This window comes from Branchiostoma lanceolatum, chromosome 16 (genome assembly GCF_035083965.1).
Source record: "Branchiostoma lanceolatum isolate klBraLanc5 chromosome 16, klBraLanc5.hap2, whole genome shotgun sequence".
NCBI lineage: Eukaryota > Metazoa > Chordata > Leptocardii > Amphioxiformes > Branchiostomatidae > Branchiostoma > Branchiostoma lanceolatum.
Genome location: NC_089737.1, coordinates 10,130,708 through 10,146,755, shown reverse-complemented (window position 1 = coordinate 10,146,755; position 16,048 = coordinate 10,130,708). Strand labels below are relative to the sequence as shown.

The window sequence follows — 16,048 nt, the reverse complement described above, 5'->3', positions numbered from 1 at the left end:
ACTTACTCACTCACTCACTTACTCACTCACTCACTCTCTCCCATAGCTTAGTCAGCCGAAGGGGCAGCATAGCGTTCAGGTTTATATGATGATGATGATGACCATAATGATTATGATGATGATAATCTTATTTATTTACTCCCTGCTTTTTAATTTAAAATTTTCTATTGATTAATGAAGTAATATCCAACCAATTTGTCTTTAATTTACAAAAGACAAGAATGCATTTATGAATTTTGCATCTTAAACAATTCGTTCCCATATGCATGTTCATTCGACCTTTCTTATCTGACAGCTTCGGGAATCGGACGCAATGTGCTTATAATCTATTCTGGTCTCCTCAGCGCCTTGTCCATTAATTATAGCACGGTTTGGGGAGTCTACTTGGTGATTCACGTCTCAGCTTCATCTGCTGTTCATTAAAAGGGATTAACGCTCAGAGCCGGGAGTATTTGAAGGCATCGTAGCGTGAGCGTTATGTCTCTGCAATCCAGTGTACCATTGTGATGTCTAATGCAGAAGATTCAATTGGCACATAATTCTTTAAGCTAGCAGACAATCCATCAATGTATCAGACATTTTTTTCGTTGCCATTTATAATTAGTAACAGGTATAAGAACGTAATCGTAATATGTAGCACGTCGTGGTCGCAAAGTTAGGATAATATCATCCAATTATATAGGTCACTTATAGTTGTGTCCAAAGAGAAACCGTATACGCAACACCCTTAATATGTTCCGATGCAACGTTGACCAAACATCTATAAGATACAGTATGCGTTTTGCAATTTTGGATACGTATAGTTATTAGAGGAGTTGTCCCATCTGTGAAATGATAGTTGTCGGACCATTGATATTAGAGTTGCATTATTCGTTAAAATGCACGCAGAGATATCCCGTCGTATCTGTTTATCCATTCTTTGAGACCAAGGAGCGAGAGCACTGAATACTTGCTGTAAATTAAAGGCCAGTGAAAATGTACACGATGCTACTTTACTGAAGTATAATGACTGTTTAATAACGAGACAAACATAATATCTCCTATATCCAGTCGTGCAATGTTTCCTACGTCTCAAATCATGACAAACGAAAAACCCTATGGGCCCCTTAAAAGTAAAAAAAGGATTTTGTGTTTGAAATCCTTTATATGTCTTTACGAGACACTAAGGGTTCCCATAAGCGCCATCTGTTGACGGTTATGTAGAATTCTACTCATACATATCGGTAACTAGAAATTACCCTATCCATTCTATTGATTGTCAGGTGCGGTATACCGTACGGTCTATCTAAAATACGTACATAAATGACTTCCAGCAAGAAAATGTACTTTAAACGTAGACGTGGCAATTGGGTTTCGATGAAATTTTTTATTGCTGTTAACATTGAATTACCTAGTGGCACATATGCTAGCAACCTTCCTTGCTGTTAAAAGTAGCAGGGTGCGTTTTACAGGTAGGGGTTGCTAGTTTGTCCCCTTTAACGTGTTTGAGGCACCTCCTCAAACACGGGAACCCCATTTTACGTCATTCATTTCCTAAAGACGCAGTCTCAACTGAGTTGTCGTGCCAAAGATTGAACCGCGTGTTTTCCTATTCATTAACATTTAAGAACCAGGAGCTCAACTGTAAGGCTGCTACCAGTTGAGCTACAGGAACATCCCTTTGGAAGAACGGGCGATTTGTTAATTTTCGCACGCAGTGAGCTCAGGTTATGGACAAACATCGGAATGACCCCATTGACCTTTTGACTGCGGTAAAAACCTAATTGATATGCCACTTTTATTACTCCCACTATTCATACCCCCAGAGATAGGAAGACGACTCTTTAATATCTGTCAGCCAGGGCCCCTCCTGGACTTGTCACGTATTTAATCCTGATAGTTTGTGTCATCTTTTTCAGATGAATCCCGCACGGTGATGGTTGATGGAATAATTTGCAACAGACGGGTGCCCATGTGAACAGCATTCGCAAGTACTGACTCCACAACTGTGAACACTGTACAAGCATGATGTGAAAAAAAAGCATCGCCAGAACTGTCTATTGTCCTTTTTCAAGAAAGATTGAATCTTACAAGAATGGATCTTTGGATTTTCAATGTGATAGCAGCTCTATTGGTGACGTCTGTTTATGGATTGAATGACACGGAAGGTGAGTTATGATTGCCTCTTTTTTTAGACATTGCCATGCAAAAATCTTAGGTAATCATACTTATATCTAATCGTGCAAAATCTCACAGAATTTCACAACTCAATTGATGATCTTGTTAACACTAATATCTTTATAGAGGTAGATTTTCTTAAAACGGTCTGGATAGGTACTAGTAGCTGATGTAACGTCAAAAGGCAGGTATGCCGCATGTACAATACATGATTGCATAGATATTTCAAATGGTGTTAAAAAAGTCATGACGTTTGATTTTGGCGTCCTTCTATCAATATTTGACACAGCCCTACCAGAAATCGTCACGTAATTGCACCCATCTTTCAATTCAACATTAAGAACTTCTATTCACGGCGTGGTAAAATTCGTCGAAGGCTGTCGTAAGAACTATGTGTGGCAAGATTTCCAATCAGGCTGTGACAAAACCAACCGCTTGACAAGGATCTAAAACTGCCTTTTCGGTGCCGGACAAGTGAATCTCTATGTGCCTCGTGAACGACTCTCCCAACAATACTTTCAGTTTGTTAGACAATCGTATTGCCAATTTACCCGGGTCCTAACGAACCATGAGTGTAGATGTGCACGATCTCGATTCCATATGGTTAAGCGTTTATGGGGCAAGGTGGCTATGACCGTATAAGGTTTATGGACCTTTCGTAAAATTGCAATCGTAACAACTTCTACAGGCAAGGTTGGTGGAATTAGCTATAGGAGGTTCACTTTTACTAGTTTGCGTTGCGTCAGTCTGGGTTTCTTGGGATTGTATTTTACGATTTTTATTGCAAATCAAGGTGTGCGTCAGACAGGTCTTTAAAAAAGTGAGCTGTTTGCAGAAAAGGCGCGCAATTGTAACGCTTTGATTTAGATATTTAAGCCAACTTTTGAAATACGTAAAGGAGTATTAAAGGAAAAAATACCTTATGTAATCGCTTTGACCAGGCTCGTGCAACAGGAAAAGGCTATTAAAGCCAAATTTCTTCATACGTACAGGAGCTATTAAAGGCACATGAATATTTCAGCAGCCTTCTAAATTACGTAAAGGCCAAAGAAAGCCAGATACATCTGGTTTTACATTGTCTGTTTAGTGTCAATTGTTGAATGAAGTAACAGCAATGTTTCAGCGGTTTTGAATTTTAAACCGTGGTAATTCACCCATTGACGTTTTTCCCATAATAATCAAAATGATTATCATTGAAATTAATACATTTTCATAATACTGTACATTGTTTTTAATGATAGTATTGATACCCAAGATACACGAAAAATATTGACGTTCCGGACGCCCTTATCTATTGTGCACACTCATCAAAAATCATTTTGGGCTGAAACATCTAAATTATATCTAGTGGTATCAGGGTCGACGTATTGGGGTTTTCGACAGACTCTATCACCATGGGGGGCTACAGATTGATGTCTCCTTTCCTGGAATTTAGGTCATCTGCCATGTTTATGACCGAAATATGCAGCAACCTTCCCATGTCATTACGACCATAGCATGAAATCAGCCATGATATACGACAATTTTATATCTTGGGGTATCCGGTAGGTGTTCCCCTTCATAGGTTAATCGTTATATTTCATCACACTGTTATTATTAGACTCTTAACTCATTTAAGGTAACGGTTGGGACACGCCTTTAAATGCGAGTGAAATGCCACATATCATAAGCGAATTTAAGATATACATGTATTGCGATGATTATTAGCTCGTGATATCGCGGTGAGGCCTAAGAGTATATCATTTTTCCATCAAGAATTATGAGTCAATGTTGCAATGTGGTCTTGGGTTGTTGTCCTGGAATTCGAATTCTGGGTTCGAATCACAGATAGACAAATCCCTATCAGGCCCCAATGCTGTGCCCTTGGGAGAGGCGATTACCGCCCAATTCCTCACCCAACTGAGTATCTATCTCGTTACATCCTCTTTGGCAAAACGAAGAGCTGGAGATACCGTTTTTAGGAGACCCACATCTCGACCGCGTTAAAGAAACCACCACATTTATTGAAAAGAGTAGGGGTCCATCCCAGCGTGACTGGGTCAAAGCTTAAAGTCCGGTCTTATGACCCGTTCACTCGTGTGCCTGTTAACATTTCTTGAGCTCAGGTAAAACTTGCAGGGAAGAAGTTATTTTCGACTTTGACACACTTTTGTGCAGCCTGGTTTATCGAACCGGAAAAAGTTGACTTCTTCGGTCACAAACCTTAACCAACGAAATGTCAATACGGACCTTATACGGACGCACAAGTGTGAACGGGCATTTTCGCAGCTTGTACCTATTGTAGTCTGTATAACGCAAACTCCAGCTGTCCGGGGGTTTCTCTCCCCTCTCCGTGGGTGGATAGCCGTTACAGGCGGCGAGCGGACACGGCTACCTATTGCACAATATTGTATCATATTATATTACGGATAAAAGCGGATTACCGGTTATGAAACATCTCAAACGTCCAATTGTATTTGATATAAAGGAATAAGACAGAGCACTGCTTTAGAGCTGCCCATAGAATATCACGTCGTAGACGCCCGAAACCACTATCAGTCGTTTCGTGATGATAAAATCTCCTTTTCAAAATGTACTCTATTCTTCTATCACCCTCTTATCTGGTCCAAAAAGAGAAAATACATTACATGCTGCAAGAGGTCGTTCCAGCCTCTAGAAATCGATATGTGCTAGTATAAAGCTGATGCCACGGCAAAGTGCTTGGGGCGATGAAGAAAATCAACCACATTTATATTTCATGCGTGTAGACTGCCAGATATGCCTAAAGGCCCAGTTTATGACACGGACTTTTATAAGGTGGAAGTGGAATAAAAGTTTCGGTACGCTACTTGGAAGCCAGATGCATTGATGGATCAAGCAAGCAAAGTCCACCACTGCACAGATAAGAGGTAATATCTCAACAAAAACTAACCACATTTCTATTTCATTGGTGCAGGCTGCTATATATGCCTATAGGTCTAGTTTATGGGACGTACTTCGATGAGGTGGAATTAGAATGAAAGTTTCCGTGCCCTGCTTAGAAAAGGGGGATTGAAGAGCCAGGCAGGAAATGTCGACTATAGTCAACAAAACTAACTATATTTATATGTTATGGGGGTAACCTGTCAGTTATGGCTAATAGTTCTGGTCAGTTATGGCTCGGATTTCGATAAGTGGAATTAGTATAAAAAGTTTCTGCATGCTGCTTAGAAGAAAAATAGATTGCAAAGTTTCTAATTACCATTGACATGAGAGGATGTTCGTAGGTAAAAACTCATTTTTTTGTTGTTATGCGAATAGACAACCAGATATGCATCGTTTATGACACGCATTTCGAAAAAAATTGAAGTATACAATATACATTTTTGTACTCAGCTTGGAATACAAATAGTTTTAACAATCAAATTATATTTTGTTTATATGTATTAGAGATTTTTTAAACAAAAAGAATCTACATTTTTGAAAACCAACTACATTATTATTTATACAGCCATTCATGATTAGTTTATATTAGGCAGACATTGATAGTTTCCCTATGCTGCTTGGAAGACTATTAGATCAAAGGATAGAGCAAGCAACGTCTACCGTGGGTATATATAGGTAAGACGGCACTTTCCTTGAAAAAAAATAATAACTACATTTGTGTGATAGCACGGATATGGTATTGACCGGTCAACGACATGGTGACGATGTTATCAAATGGCTACCACCATTTACGAGACGGACACGCGCTGCACCGATATTGGCCATCAAGTGCACAGCCCACCACTCTCTTCTGTACGTGCCCATTGCAGTTATCTAAAAATCTACTTCCCTACTATCTAGATAGCTAGACACTATGCGTACAGTAGATACACGTTTAACGTTCGAAGGGAGAGTTAAATTGCGTAAAACAATACAGTAAAACTTGAAGATTCACGACGGGTCGACGATAGGTCTGATTGCTTGTAAAACCTGAAAGCTCGTATAACGTAACCAGTGCTTCTAACGAAGTTACAGAATGGACCAGTAAACCTAATCACAAAATCTCTGAGAGCACTGGGTATGATTAAGATTTTCTGAAAACAGTATTTTACCGGAGGAAGACAAGTCAGGGAATCGTAAAGCTAAATCTGCCCGTACCGCACGCTTCTTGTATAACTGACGGGGCCATAGAATACTAATGAGGTATGTGACTAGTCGACTGGTTATAAATTTGCAAATAATTTCTTGTTGTAGCAAAGCATACCAAATGCCATCAATGAAAAAGAGTATTGAAGTCAATATACATGGAATCGCTGATATCTTAGAGAAACTCATTAGATATTGCACTGTTATGATTATGTTTACCGACGTGCATGCCCCTTAGACAGACATTAAATTTGAATATTTACTTTTCAGTTTTTAATACCTGACAGTGTTACTGCACACTTGATACTGAAAATGTCACATTTTCTCTTCTTATAAAACCATCACACAAATTGTGGCTATAACGTTGCTGCACTCATTCAAAATCAAAGTTTAACATGTTGTATCTAATTACTGTAAGTATCACTATTTTTACTTTCATATGCCGATTCATACATGTGTTACACATTACTGAACTCTTGTCAGTATAATTTTCAATTACACTACTGGTATTTTATCTCTACATATCCATTGGACGAGCCCGTTCATGTCTATTCGTGTTTATGTTCTTAATTGTATATTTGTTCTGCGATGCGGCTGATATTAGCAAATTACTTCAATACACGGCATCACTGTGTAATATCATGTTTTGTATTTGACAACTTAAAATGCCATACGTTGCTTCGCGTTCAGAGCCGTTTTACAACTTTGAATGGTATATTAGTACATAATGACAGGCTAGCTTCCGTTGGTTCTACCCATGAACCTGCCAGGGGAGTGACCGTTGGAGCGTATCAAGCCAGCTAATGATAAGCTTCCCCACGGAAGAGTTAACAATATGCCATGCTAATCAGCTACAGAGCCACAGTTTCGACAGATCCTGTGATCTTCAGTAGACGTAGAGATCAAGAGCTATAAGAGTAATCTTACCACCCCATTCATCATACAAGACACGAGAGTTTATTACATGTCTTGCGGAGTAGATCATACAAAGCATCCTGAGATAGTCCTTTCAATGTGATTGAATTTGCTTTGGGCCTATCAAGGAAGGGTAATGACCTGCGTGTCAAGCCATCAAATTAAAGAAAGAGGGTGGTAGATGGTGCACATAAAAGCGGCCAGCCGACTAATGGGAACGTTGACCTTGCCTAGGAATTGGGAAGGGGGATGGGGGGAAAAATCTCAAGGTCGGGATTTGAGGACACCAATTCTGGAAATACTAAACACGGTGAATGCAATGTAAAATATTTAAACTGCTTGCCAAATATGAGAAATCAGAATTTTAGTGAATCGCTAATCTTAGACTTCCTCAGCTATCTAACCCAATTGCTCTGCTGGACAAGAGACTTAATGTACGTGTGACGTAGGCAATGGTTCAAAGGTTGCTGGAAGTCGATACCGACTACCGCCCTATACTACCAGCACAAAAATGTTGATACCAAAAGAAATGCATTATCTCTAAAACAAAGCTTTTTATTCAACGTTAACATTTCGGATGCCTATATCATATTCTGCGGCAAATATACTAAGTATGTATGAGATTCTTAATGAAAGTCTTGTATGTATCAACGGTATGTGTACTCTACATTGTGATTTTTAAACACTGTGCACCATCCATGTTTATTAAGAAAAAGAATCTGCCAATTTTGTAGTCTAGGTAAAGTAGAAGACGAAGTACATTTTATTGTAGACTGTCCTTTGTATGATAGCGATAGAATAATTATTTTTAGTTATGTGTTAAGTAAATTCCCCCACTTTAGATACCTGAATAGTAGAGAGAAATTTACATTTCTTGCAGCCTTTGATAGACCAACTCTAACTAATCACACAGCCTCCTACATTTATACAATTACCAAGAAGCGAGAGGAAGTCGAAAATACTAGAGTATGCTAGATGTTTATGTACAGTAATACTCGTGAATATGTATATATTTGTTAACATGTGACCTGTGCTTAGCCCAGTGGGGCAAACATGTACAATAAAGGTCTTCATTCAATTAATTAGAAATCTTCCTAGAAGAAGATGGATCTGGATCTGGCTCTGGAGTTGAGCCGAGAAGTCCAGATATCGGCAGCGAGCTCCGTCACTTCCTCATTAAAGACTACGACAACAGTGTCAGGTCTGTGCGCAACGCCAGACAGGCCACGGAAGTGAAGGTGGACGTGGCCCTGAGGCAGGTCTTACGGCTGGTAGGTATCAACAACTTTTAAATGCTTGAATATAGTGTCACCAGGATGTTAAATTACTGGATAGCTGTGTAATAGACAGGCACGGGGCCAAGGTAATATACAGAAAGGACAGCTAATGCATTTTTCGATTGGGGGGGGGCGGTATGAATTAAGGTCTCATTCATGAGTTTTTTTGCCCCAAAGGCTTACATGTTATAATACGTGTTTTACATGGGCGCGTTCGTAATGAAGATATAGAAAATGTGCCGATGTTATTCATTCTTTGTTGAGAACATTTAAACCAGATCATGTGAAAAAAAGGCCAACATTTTCACTACATAAAATCTATTTTTATAGCAATTACAAACTGCGCTTAGCTACACCCCCAAAACGGCACTTTCCAGCTGTAATCGCTGACCGCATCACGCACGATGCCCGGCGGTGTCGGTCCGACCTCGCGCGCGGCTGCCGAACTTTGCCTGCTAATTTCTTCAGATACAAACAAGCTTTCATCAGTTTGACGCTTGAAATCAGTTGGGTTGGCTAAAAGGGAATTTCCAACTCATATAAACACACGTTCATGCAGCCGTTCATTTTTAGGCAAAGGATTCCTTACACGCGGAGTAACATATGAATGAGACCTTAATGAAGCTACTCCAGTCATGAACCGTGATGAGGCAAGATATACATTCAGTCACGTTTGGGACCGCATTCTTATTACTGCAGCAGCGACACCTAGCTGCAGTGCAAAGTAGAACCTCTTAGTATTGCCTGAGAAAGGTGACAGACGATACTGATATGAAGACATGATTGTGTACAAAGAACAATGTTGTAAAATTTCCATATCACCAGATTTTAAGCGGCCATGAAGAGAAACCAATATTGCTGTTACCATCTAATTGCCTGTAAACGCCTGAGGCGTCATATGTGTTACTGCAACATAATTCCGATAGAGGCGTTACTGCAACATAATCCCTACTGGAGGCGTTACTGCCTCACAATGTTTCATCGAGCTAGGCTAATGTCCCATCCGGTATCGACATTATCGAACTTTACATGCCTAAAACATAAATAAGGCAACATTGTACTTTGTGGTAATATACTCAGTTTTCCTCCAAATCATTTCTGACTCAATTCCCAAACCCTGTGTTACATGACTAGCTATCATTAACCGGTTCACGGTTTAAACTACGCATGAGCAGTGCCATGCATTGTGGGCAATATGTCAAAGTTGAACGCACCTAATATGGAAACAAAACATGTCTAGATGAGGATCAAGTATGGTGGAGACAAGTACTTTTTACAAGTTTGGGGCGTTCACCTTTAATATCTCACATGCTGCTTTAAACCGTGAACGTTTGAATACTAGCATGTTATTGATCATGGTACTTTTGCTTATTGATTTTCTCGACGATGCTTTTCTTGTTTCAGTCGGAGCGGGACCAGATACTAACGACAGTGCTTTGGGTTCGACTGGTAAGTCTACAGTCCTATATTTCATTCAACATAACACCTTACACATTTTCGCACCCCACCCATTGTTTGTGATAAACTGGCTCACACTTAAACTACACTTGCGCAATGTATAAATGTGATAAGTGGGGTAAATGCATGTGAAGCAACATTCAAATGAAAAATGTACGGCAATGTCATAAAAGATGGTACAAACAAATTAATGAAAAAATCGGATTTACACGCGGTTCTAAAGCCTTAACCCTCCACGGAATATTACCCTGTCGACGGAGCATGCTAGTGCACTTGAAGTGCACCGTTCTGCGATATGGCATCGACCGTTTCAAATGTCAACGGCGGTTATGAGACAAAAATTAGCTTCGGCCTTGGGTCTAAAATAAGGACGCCAGGTGGCTAACTGTAAAATCACTGTGGTAGCTAATAAACACCCGGCTTAAGGATACAGAGATGTTATTGAGCCAATACGTTTCATCGATTAATCAATTATGTCAAGTAGGACCTAAATAGCGCCATTCCCCACAATAGGTTGTTCAAGGTCTTCCTGTGCTATTCACATCAACTGTGAACTGAAAACAATTGCAGCCGAGCTGCAGTACCGACGGGGCCGCAAGTAGCGCGTGGTGCAAAGTCCAAAAATATTACACTAATGCTTCAGCGACAGGGTTGTGAAACAATTATCGCGACTAAATAAAAGGAAAACTGACCTTTATATGTGTTTGAATTTGCAAATGATTTGTTACTCATGGCGCCCATTCTTTAAGCGTCGTAGTACAAACAATTTCTGACAAAGACTCACAATATAAATTTCTGATCAGAGAGACAATTGTCTCTTGGCCATGGAACAAAATTAGGTCAGACCAGGTAACTACGTTAGAAATACGTAATTTCAGTTTTGGTCTTCTCGTCACGAAGAATATAAAGTTTATTACAACTTAATACATAAACAAAAGTCATCAATGCAAGATGAATGCCAAAATTGCACTACCGTTAGGCATATCATAGAGGTGTCCCGTTACCACAGGAGAAAACGTGTATCACGCCGAAGCTGGTGTGTGACGTCGAGGGGTGGTTATACGGGCTGTACATATGCAAATGAATTTTAATAGAAATACAGAAGTATATAGTAAGTAACTCCATATTCCAAATCAAACATAAATAAAGTTTTTTTTTTAATTTCTGCATTCCTCTAGCTGTGGACGGACGAGTTTCTAAAATGGTACCCAGAAGAACATGGCGGACAGAGCGTCATCAGGATCCCATGTAAAGACATCTGGCTCCCCGATATCTACTTGTACAACAAGTAAGCAAAATCACACATGTTAGATGTTGAGGATAAACGCTTAAAGCTATTCACCTTTATTTCCGCTTGTTCAAGTGAATTCAATTACATACTACGAGCTGATAATCCTTACTGTGTACAGATACGTATAAACATGATTAGAAAAAGCAATGTACGAGTATTATAAGTATACGACACGTTAAATTTCGATATGTTGCTCTAACCCATATGATTTTGTGTAATCAAACTCATTTGTATGCACAAAATCAATGAAGTGATAAGATATAGGAGGTTCTCTTTTAAACTTGTTTGTTGTTGTAATACAGACAGCTTTCGGTGTTTCCAGAGTTCAATCGATTAGCTACGATGCCAACTCATGTTCCGTCGCCCATTTGACTATGTTTACAGTTTTCAACTTAAACATATTTTCCTGTTCCTACGAAATGGTTTAGGATTGCTTTTCAGAGTTTTAGTGAGGTTTAAAGAGTTAATATGACGTTATAAAAGGCTATGTGTATGAGAATGATGCGCGCTAGGAACTGTGAAATAGCTGATACCTGTATCCTTTTCCAAATACAGCGCTGACGAGATCAGCACCGGGAAGCTCGGTCACCTGACGGACGTCATCGTCAAATCAAACGGGCTCGTGGAGTGGCCTCAGCCTCTAACTGCCAAGACGTCATGTGACATCAACACCAGATTCTTCCCCTTCGACCATCAGCAGTGTGAGCTGCTGCTCGGTTCCTGGAGTTACGACGGCACCCAAATCAACTTCACTCATTGGTCAGTTCAAGAAAAGGCAGCTATTGATTTCCATATGCAAATTTCCTTTTTTTCCAAGCTGAATGATCATGAATATGCAAAATACATTTTGATTCGTATCAACTATACTCATCTGTAAGTTCTAACATCTCTGTGACTGTCTATAGCCGTTGATGCAAATCAACTTTCTGTTTGAAGATTTATGAATATGCAAATACGTTCTCGCCCAAATCCGTCAGTCCAACCATCAATTCAGACTCAGACATGGTTACCGTTGTCTATATGCAAATTAGATTTCTGTTTGAAGGTTCATGAATATTCAAATGATTTCTCGCTCAAATCAATCGGGAGACCATGGTTGGCTATATGTGTTTGGTGCTCTATCCAAGGGTTTAGATACCTTATCTAAAGGCACCCCCAACAGTGTAGAGTCAAATCAACTCTGGTCAAAATTGTGCTTAAGCCACTAAATGGGTGAAACGCTATGAACTAATTCTAATTATTAATTCTGCCAAGGGTAAGATACCATGCAATATATCATGTTCCTTATCATTCTGTAAAAGGTTATATCTTTCATCCCTACAGGGTGCCTTATGGTGACACCTCTGATATCATTGAAAACGGCGAGTGGGAACTACTGAGTATGTCTGTCTACAGAGAGCTGAACACCTACTCCTGCTGTGCTAACCCCTACCCAAATGTGCGCTACGTCATGCGCCTGCGCCGTAAAGCCGACTATTACATCTTCACCTACGTGTTGCCATGCCTGTCATGCCTCGTCATAGTGCTAGGCGGATTCTTCCTGCCTACGAACGCCGCCGTGCGGATTCAGTTGGAAGTGACTTCACTGCTTGCGCTTACAGTGTACCTGCTGATGATACAAGAAAACATGCCGCCTTCCTCTGGGGATGTATCGATTCTAGGTAAGTGCACTGTGTAATGCCTTTGTTTTTGTTCGTATGCTTGAAAGTTTGTGTTGCGTTGTTGAACTTACAATAAAAGGAAATGTTTGTGTGCGCTTGTGTGCTTATCTGTGTGTGTGTGTGTGTGTGTGTCTGTGTGAGCGTGTTATATTTGTTTGTTAGTTTGTTCATTGGTTGATGGTTGCGTGGCTTTAGGCGGGAGTTTCGCCATAACGTCATAGCCAGAGTCTGCAAAATATACGAAAGCGCCATCTTACGTAATACATAAGCTAGCATCTAGGTATCGTTGCATCTTTTATCACAGGCAAACAAACAAAGAAACAAACAAACAAACAAACATACATCTTTGAGACGGAATAGTTGTTGGAAGATACCCTTTGAATAAAGGAATTATTTTACATCCGCCTCTCTTTTTAGGGGAGTTTTACACAGGTTCCATCATCATAGTAGGGATGGCAACTCTCGCGACAGTCTGCGTGATCAGAATCCACGAGAGCGACGAGGAAGTTCCCAATTGGCTGAGAAGACTCCTGGAGTCCCCCTTGCTGACCATGGTGGTAGTGCAGGGGGAAAAAGAACAAGCCACGCCTACTAAAGTGCCGCCCACTTGTGGGAACACCCACAAATCCGCCAGCGAGGACAGCGTGAACGCTCACACAAATGGTCACGTGATCTCCGGCGAGGGTCTCGCGTTACGCTGCGAGAACGGCTCCGCGAAGGGAGACTGTCAAAATGGCGCCTGCCAAACTCCGGACGATCCCGACCGAGACATCCCCGACTCTTGCAGCACTGCCACACCACAGCCCGACGACGACGCCACGAACAAAGGACAAACGAACGACGACAAACTTGCGAATGTTCTATCGTTGCTGGAGGCCCATCTGGAGGCCAAAAAGACCAACCGTATAAAGAGAAAGCTGTGGCATAAGACTGCTATATGGATGAACCGCATTCTGTGGTTGGGCCTGCTCGTCTCAAGCATCTCCTCTTCGATCGCCATCTTTTATCCGGCCGTTAAACAGTATAACCGCTGAGTTCTGTAGAATACAATTACCAATTTACTATATATCATCCCTCTGTGGCTTTGGCTAAATTTCAGCTTCATCACAGTGTCATTTTAGATAGAATTTCGACGAAAATGTTTTTTGTAATTCTATATCCTAGACATGTGAACACTTTATAGTTGCAACTTTGTCTACTTCTATATCCTAGACATGTGAACAATTTATAGTTGCAACTTTGTCTACTTAGCTGCCTCACGTTAACTCAATATCCCAATGTTAAATATGGTTACTTTCTTCGTGTTTTTTTTTTGGAAATGGAAAAGATGATACACTGTAGATGTTATAATTTCCGTGTCTCGGAAAAATGCATATAAGAGATATTGATTCACATTTGAATTCTAAATGCACATGTGGTAAATTGATATAAATGTGTACTGCAGAATCAAAATTACAAAGGGAAGAAAAGGCACAAACGAGAAGTACTGAACAGGCTTAATGTCGAATCATGCTATCATCATCAGGAAAGAAATAAATACGACAGGAGTAACCCTAATGTTTTCATGGTAGGTAGACGATGAGCAGTGGTGCCTAATTTCGACCGTAACACGAGCGTACCCTGGAACGATAAAAAGACAAAAAGAATGTCAATTCATATTCTTCCGCTGTGAAAATGTTCGTTAAAAGGCAGATCAAGACATTGCGAGTGATGCCAAGAGAAGAAAGAGTCCATCGAAGGAATCGTAGACAATATGTATAGATCTACATCGTCATGCATTGTAAAACACAGCACACATGCTTTGCACTGTATATATATTGTATCGGCAGGACTCGAATAAGAATCCGATTTTATTTATCTTAAAGTTACACCTTTGACCAACCTTGGCGATCAGTGGTAGGACAGAATTTTGGCCATCAAGCTTGAGCAGGTCATTGCAATTGCCTCGTATTGCGACATTGGTCATCATGGACGATATGCCTTTGGAGATGTAGTCTATATGAGAGAATCATGAAGAAGAACATATGCTAGTATAGAAGTGTATACATACACGTTACATGATATTGCGCTGTATTCTTACGAAGCCAAATGGTACAATGATAAGTACGAATCCACGTAAGGTACATACACAATATAGCATTACGCAAGTGCTTCTCATAATGACGTTATGTGTCTAAATATAAATGTACACTTAACGCCAGTAAAAGTGCTATTTAAGTCACTTGACATGTGAAAAAGTGCTATTGAAGTCACTTCACACGTAATAGTGTAATGGCGTATGTTTGTCAATATTCCAACTGAATGTGAAAGGAAATATGGATAATGTCCGTTTCAAGAAAAGGAAGGTGCATGTGTAGTTTTTTTTCCAGGTACTTGAATCCACCGGTTCAGCAGGTCTGATTAATCTTTTATTTCTCCTTACGCGAAATGACCTAGGCACATCATTTATTTATTCATACTTTAATCTAGCTAAGGAGAAAACAGTAATCGAACTACATTTTAAAATTTTTTGTATTTCCGTTCATAAGCAACCATTTAGAAACTATATATTTATGAATTTCTGGCCTCTATCAGACTGCTTGAGCACTGGCTTGGTTTCGAAATATTCATCTATTTGTAGGGCTATTGGAACCGTATCGCCAGTCTCGGTCTGGTTCAACCACTGGTTCAGTCTAACGCACTTTCTCGTTGAACCGTATGTGCTCTCGCGAGAACACATTTCAAAACAGCGCTCGTATCTGAAATGTTTTACGTGCGAAAGTCGATTCTTACGTATCCGTACCATGATGTAAATTGATCGTCGTGGGCTTAGGAGTAAAAATCTGATATACAGTAATGGTAGATGTTACGAATACCAAAGGTAAGCTAAAATCATCATTTTTACGTGTTTTTTAATACGTATAGTGATAATGAAAAGTTTCTGAAGTGTTTAAAATATCAAAGTTAACTTGTATGCGTCACTGGATACGACGATACGTCATTTGGAATCTCCTATGAGGTATATGGAATTGGTATTATGGACATCTACAAATATACTGTATACATATTAACACATGTTACAATTCAAAGACACTGCATGCAAATGAGTGTAGTGGTTGCAATCTTGCACGACCTTGCAGTCGTTTAATGAACACAAATGGCGTACCTGTGTATATTTTGAAGTTATACTGTGAATACTAAATATCTATTTACCGATGAAA

General features: G+C 39.9%; 1 protein-coding gene across 1 annotated transcript in view; it reads left to right on the top strand.

The window, feature by feature from the left end:
• The window catches only part of LOC136422022 (neuronal acetylcholine receptor subunit alpha-10-like), a 33,036-nt gene extending 16,988 nt beyond the window's left edge, over positions 1-16,048 (top strand). The window contains exons 2-8 of the mRNA XM_066409633.1: positions 1,899-2,147; positions 8,248-8,432; positions 9,843-9,887; positions 11,075-11,184; positions 11,743-11,946; positions 12,511-12,848; positions 13,266-16,048. Coding sequence (XP_066265730.1) covers positions 2,075-2,147; positions 8,248-8,432; positions 9,843-9,887; positions 11,075-11,184; positions 11,743-11,946; positions 12,511-12,848; positions 13,266-13,882 — 1,572 coding nt within the window. The 5' untranslated portion in view covers positions 1,899-2,074 and the 3' untranslated portion in view covers positions 13,883-16,048. The remainder of the gene's footprint in view (positions 1-1,898; positions 2,148-8,247; positions 8,433-9,842; positions 9,888-11,074; positions 11,185-11,742; positions 11,947-12,510; positions 12,849-13,265) is intronic.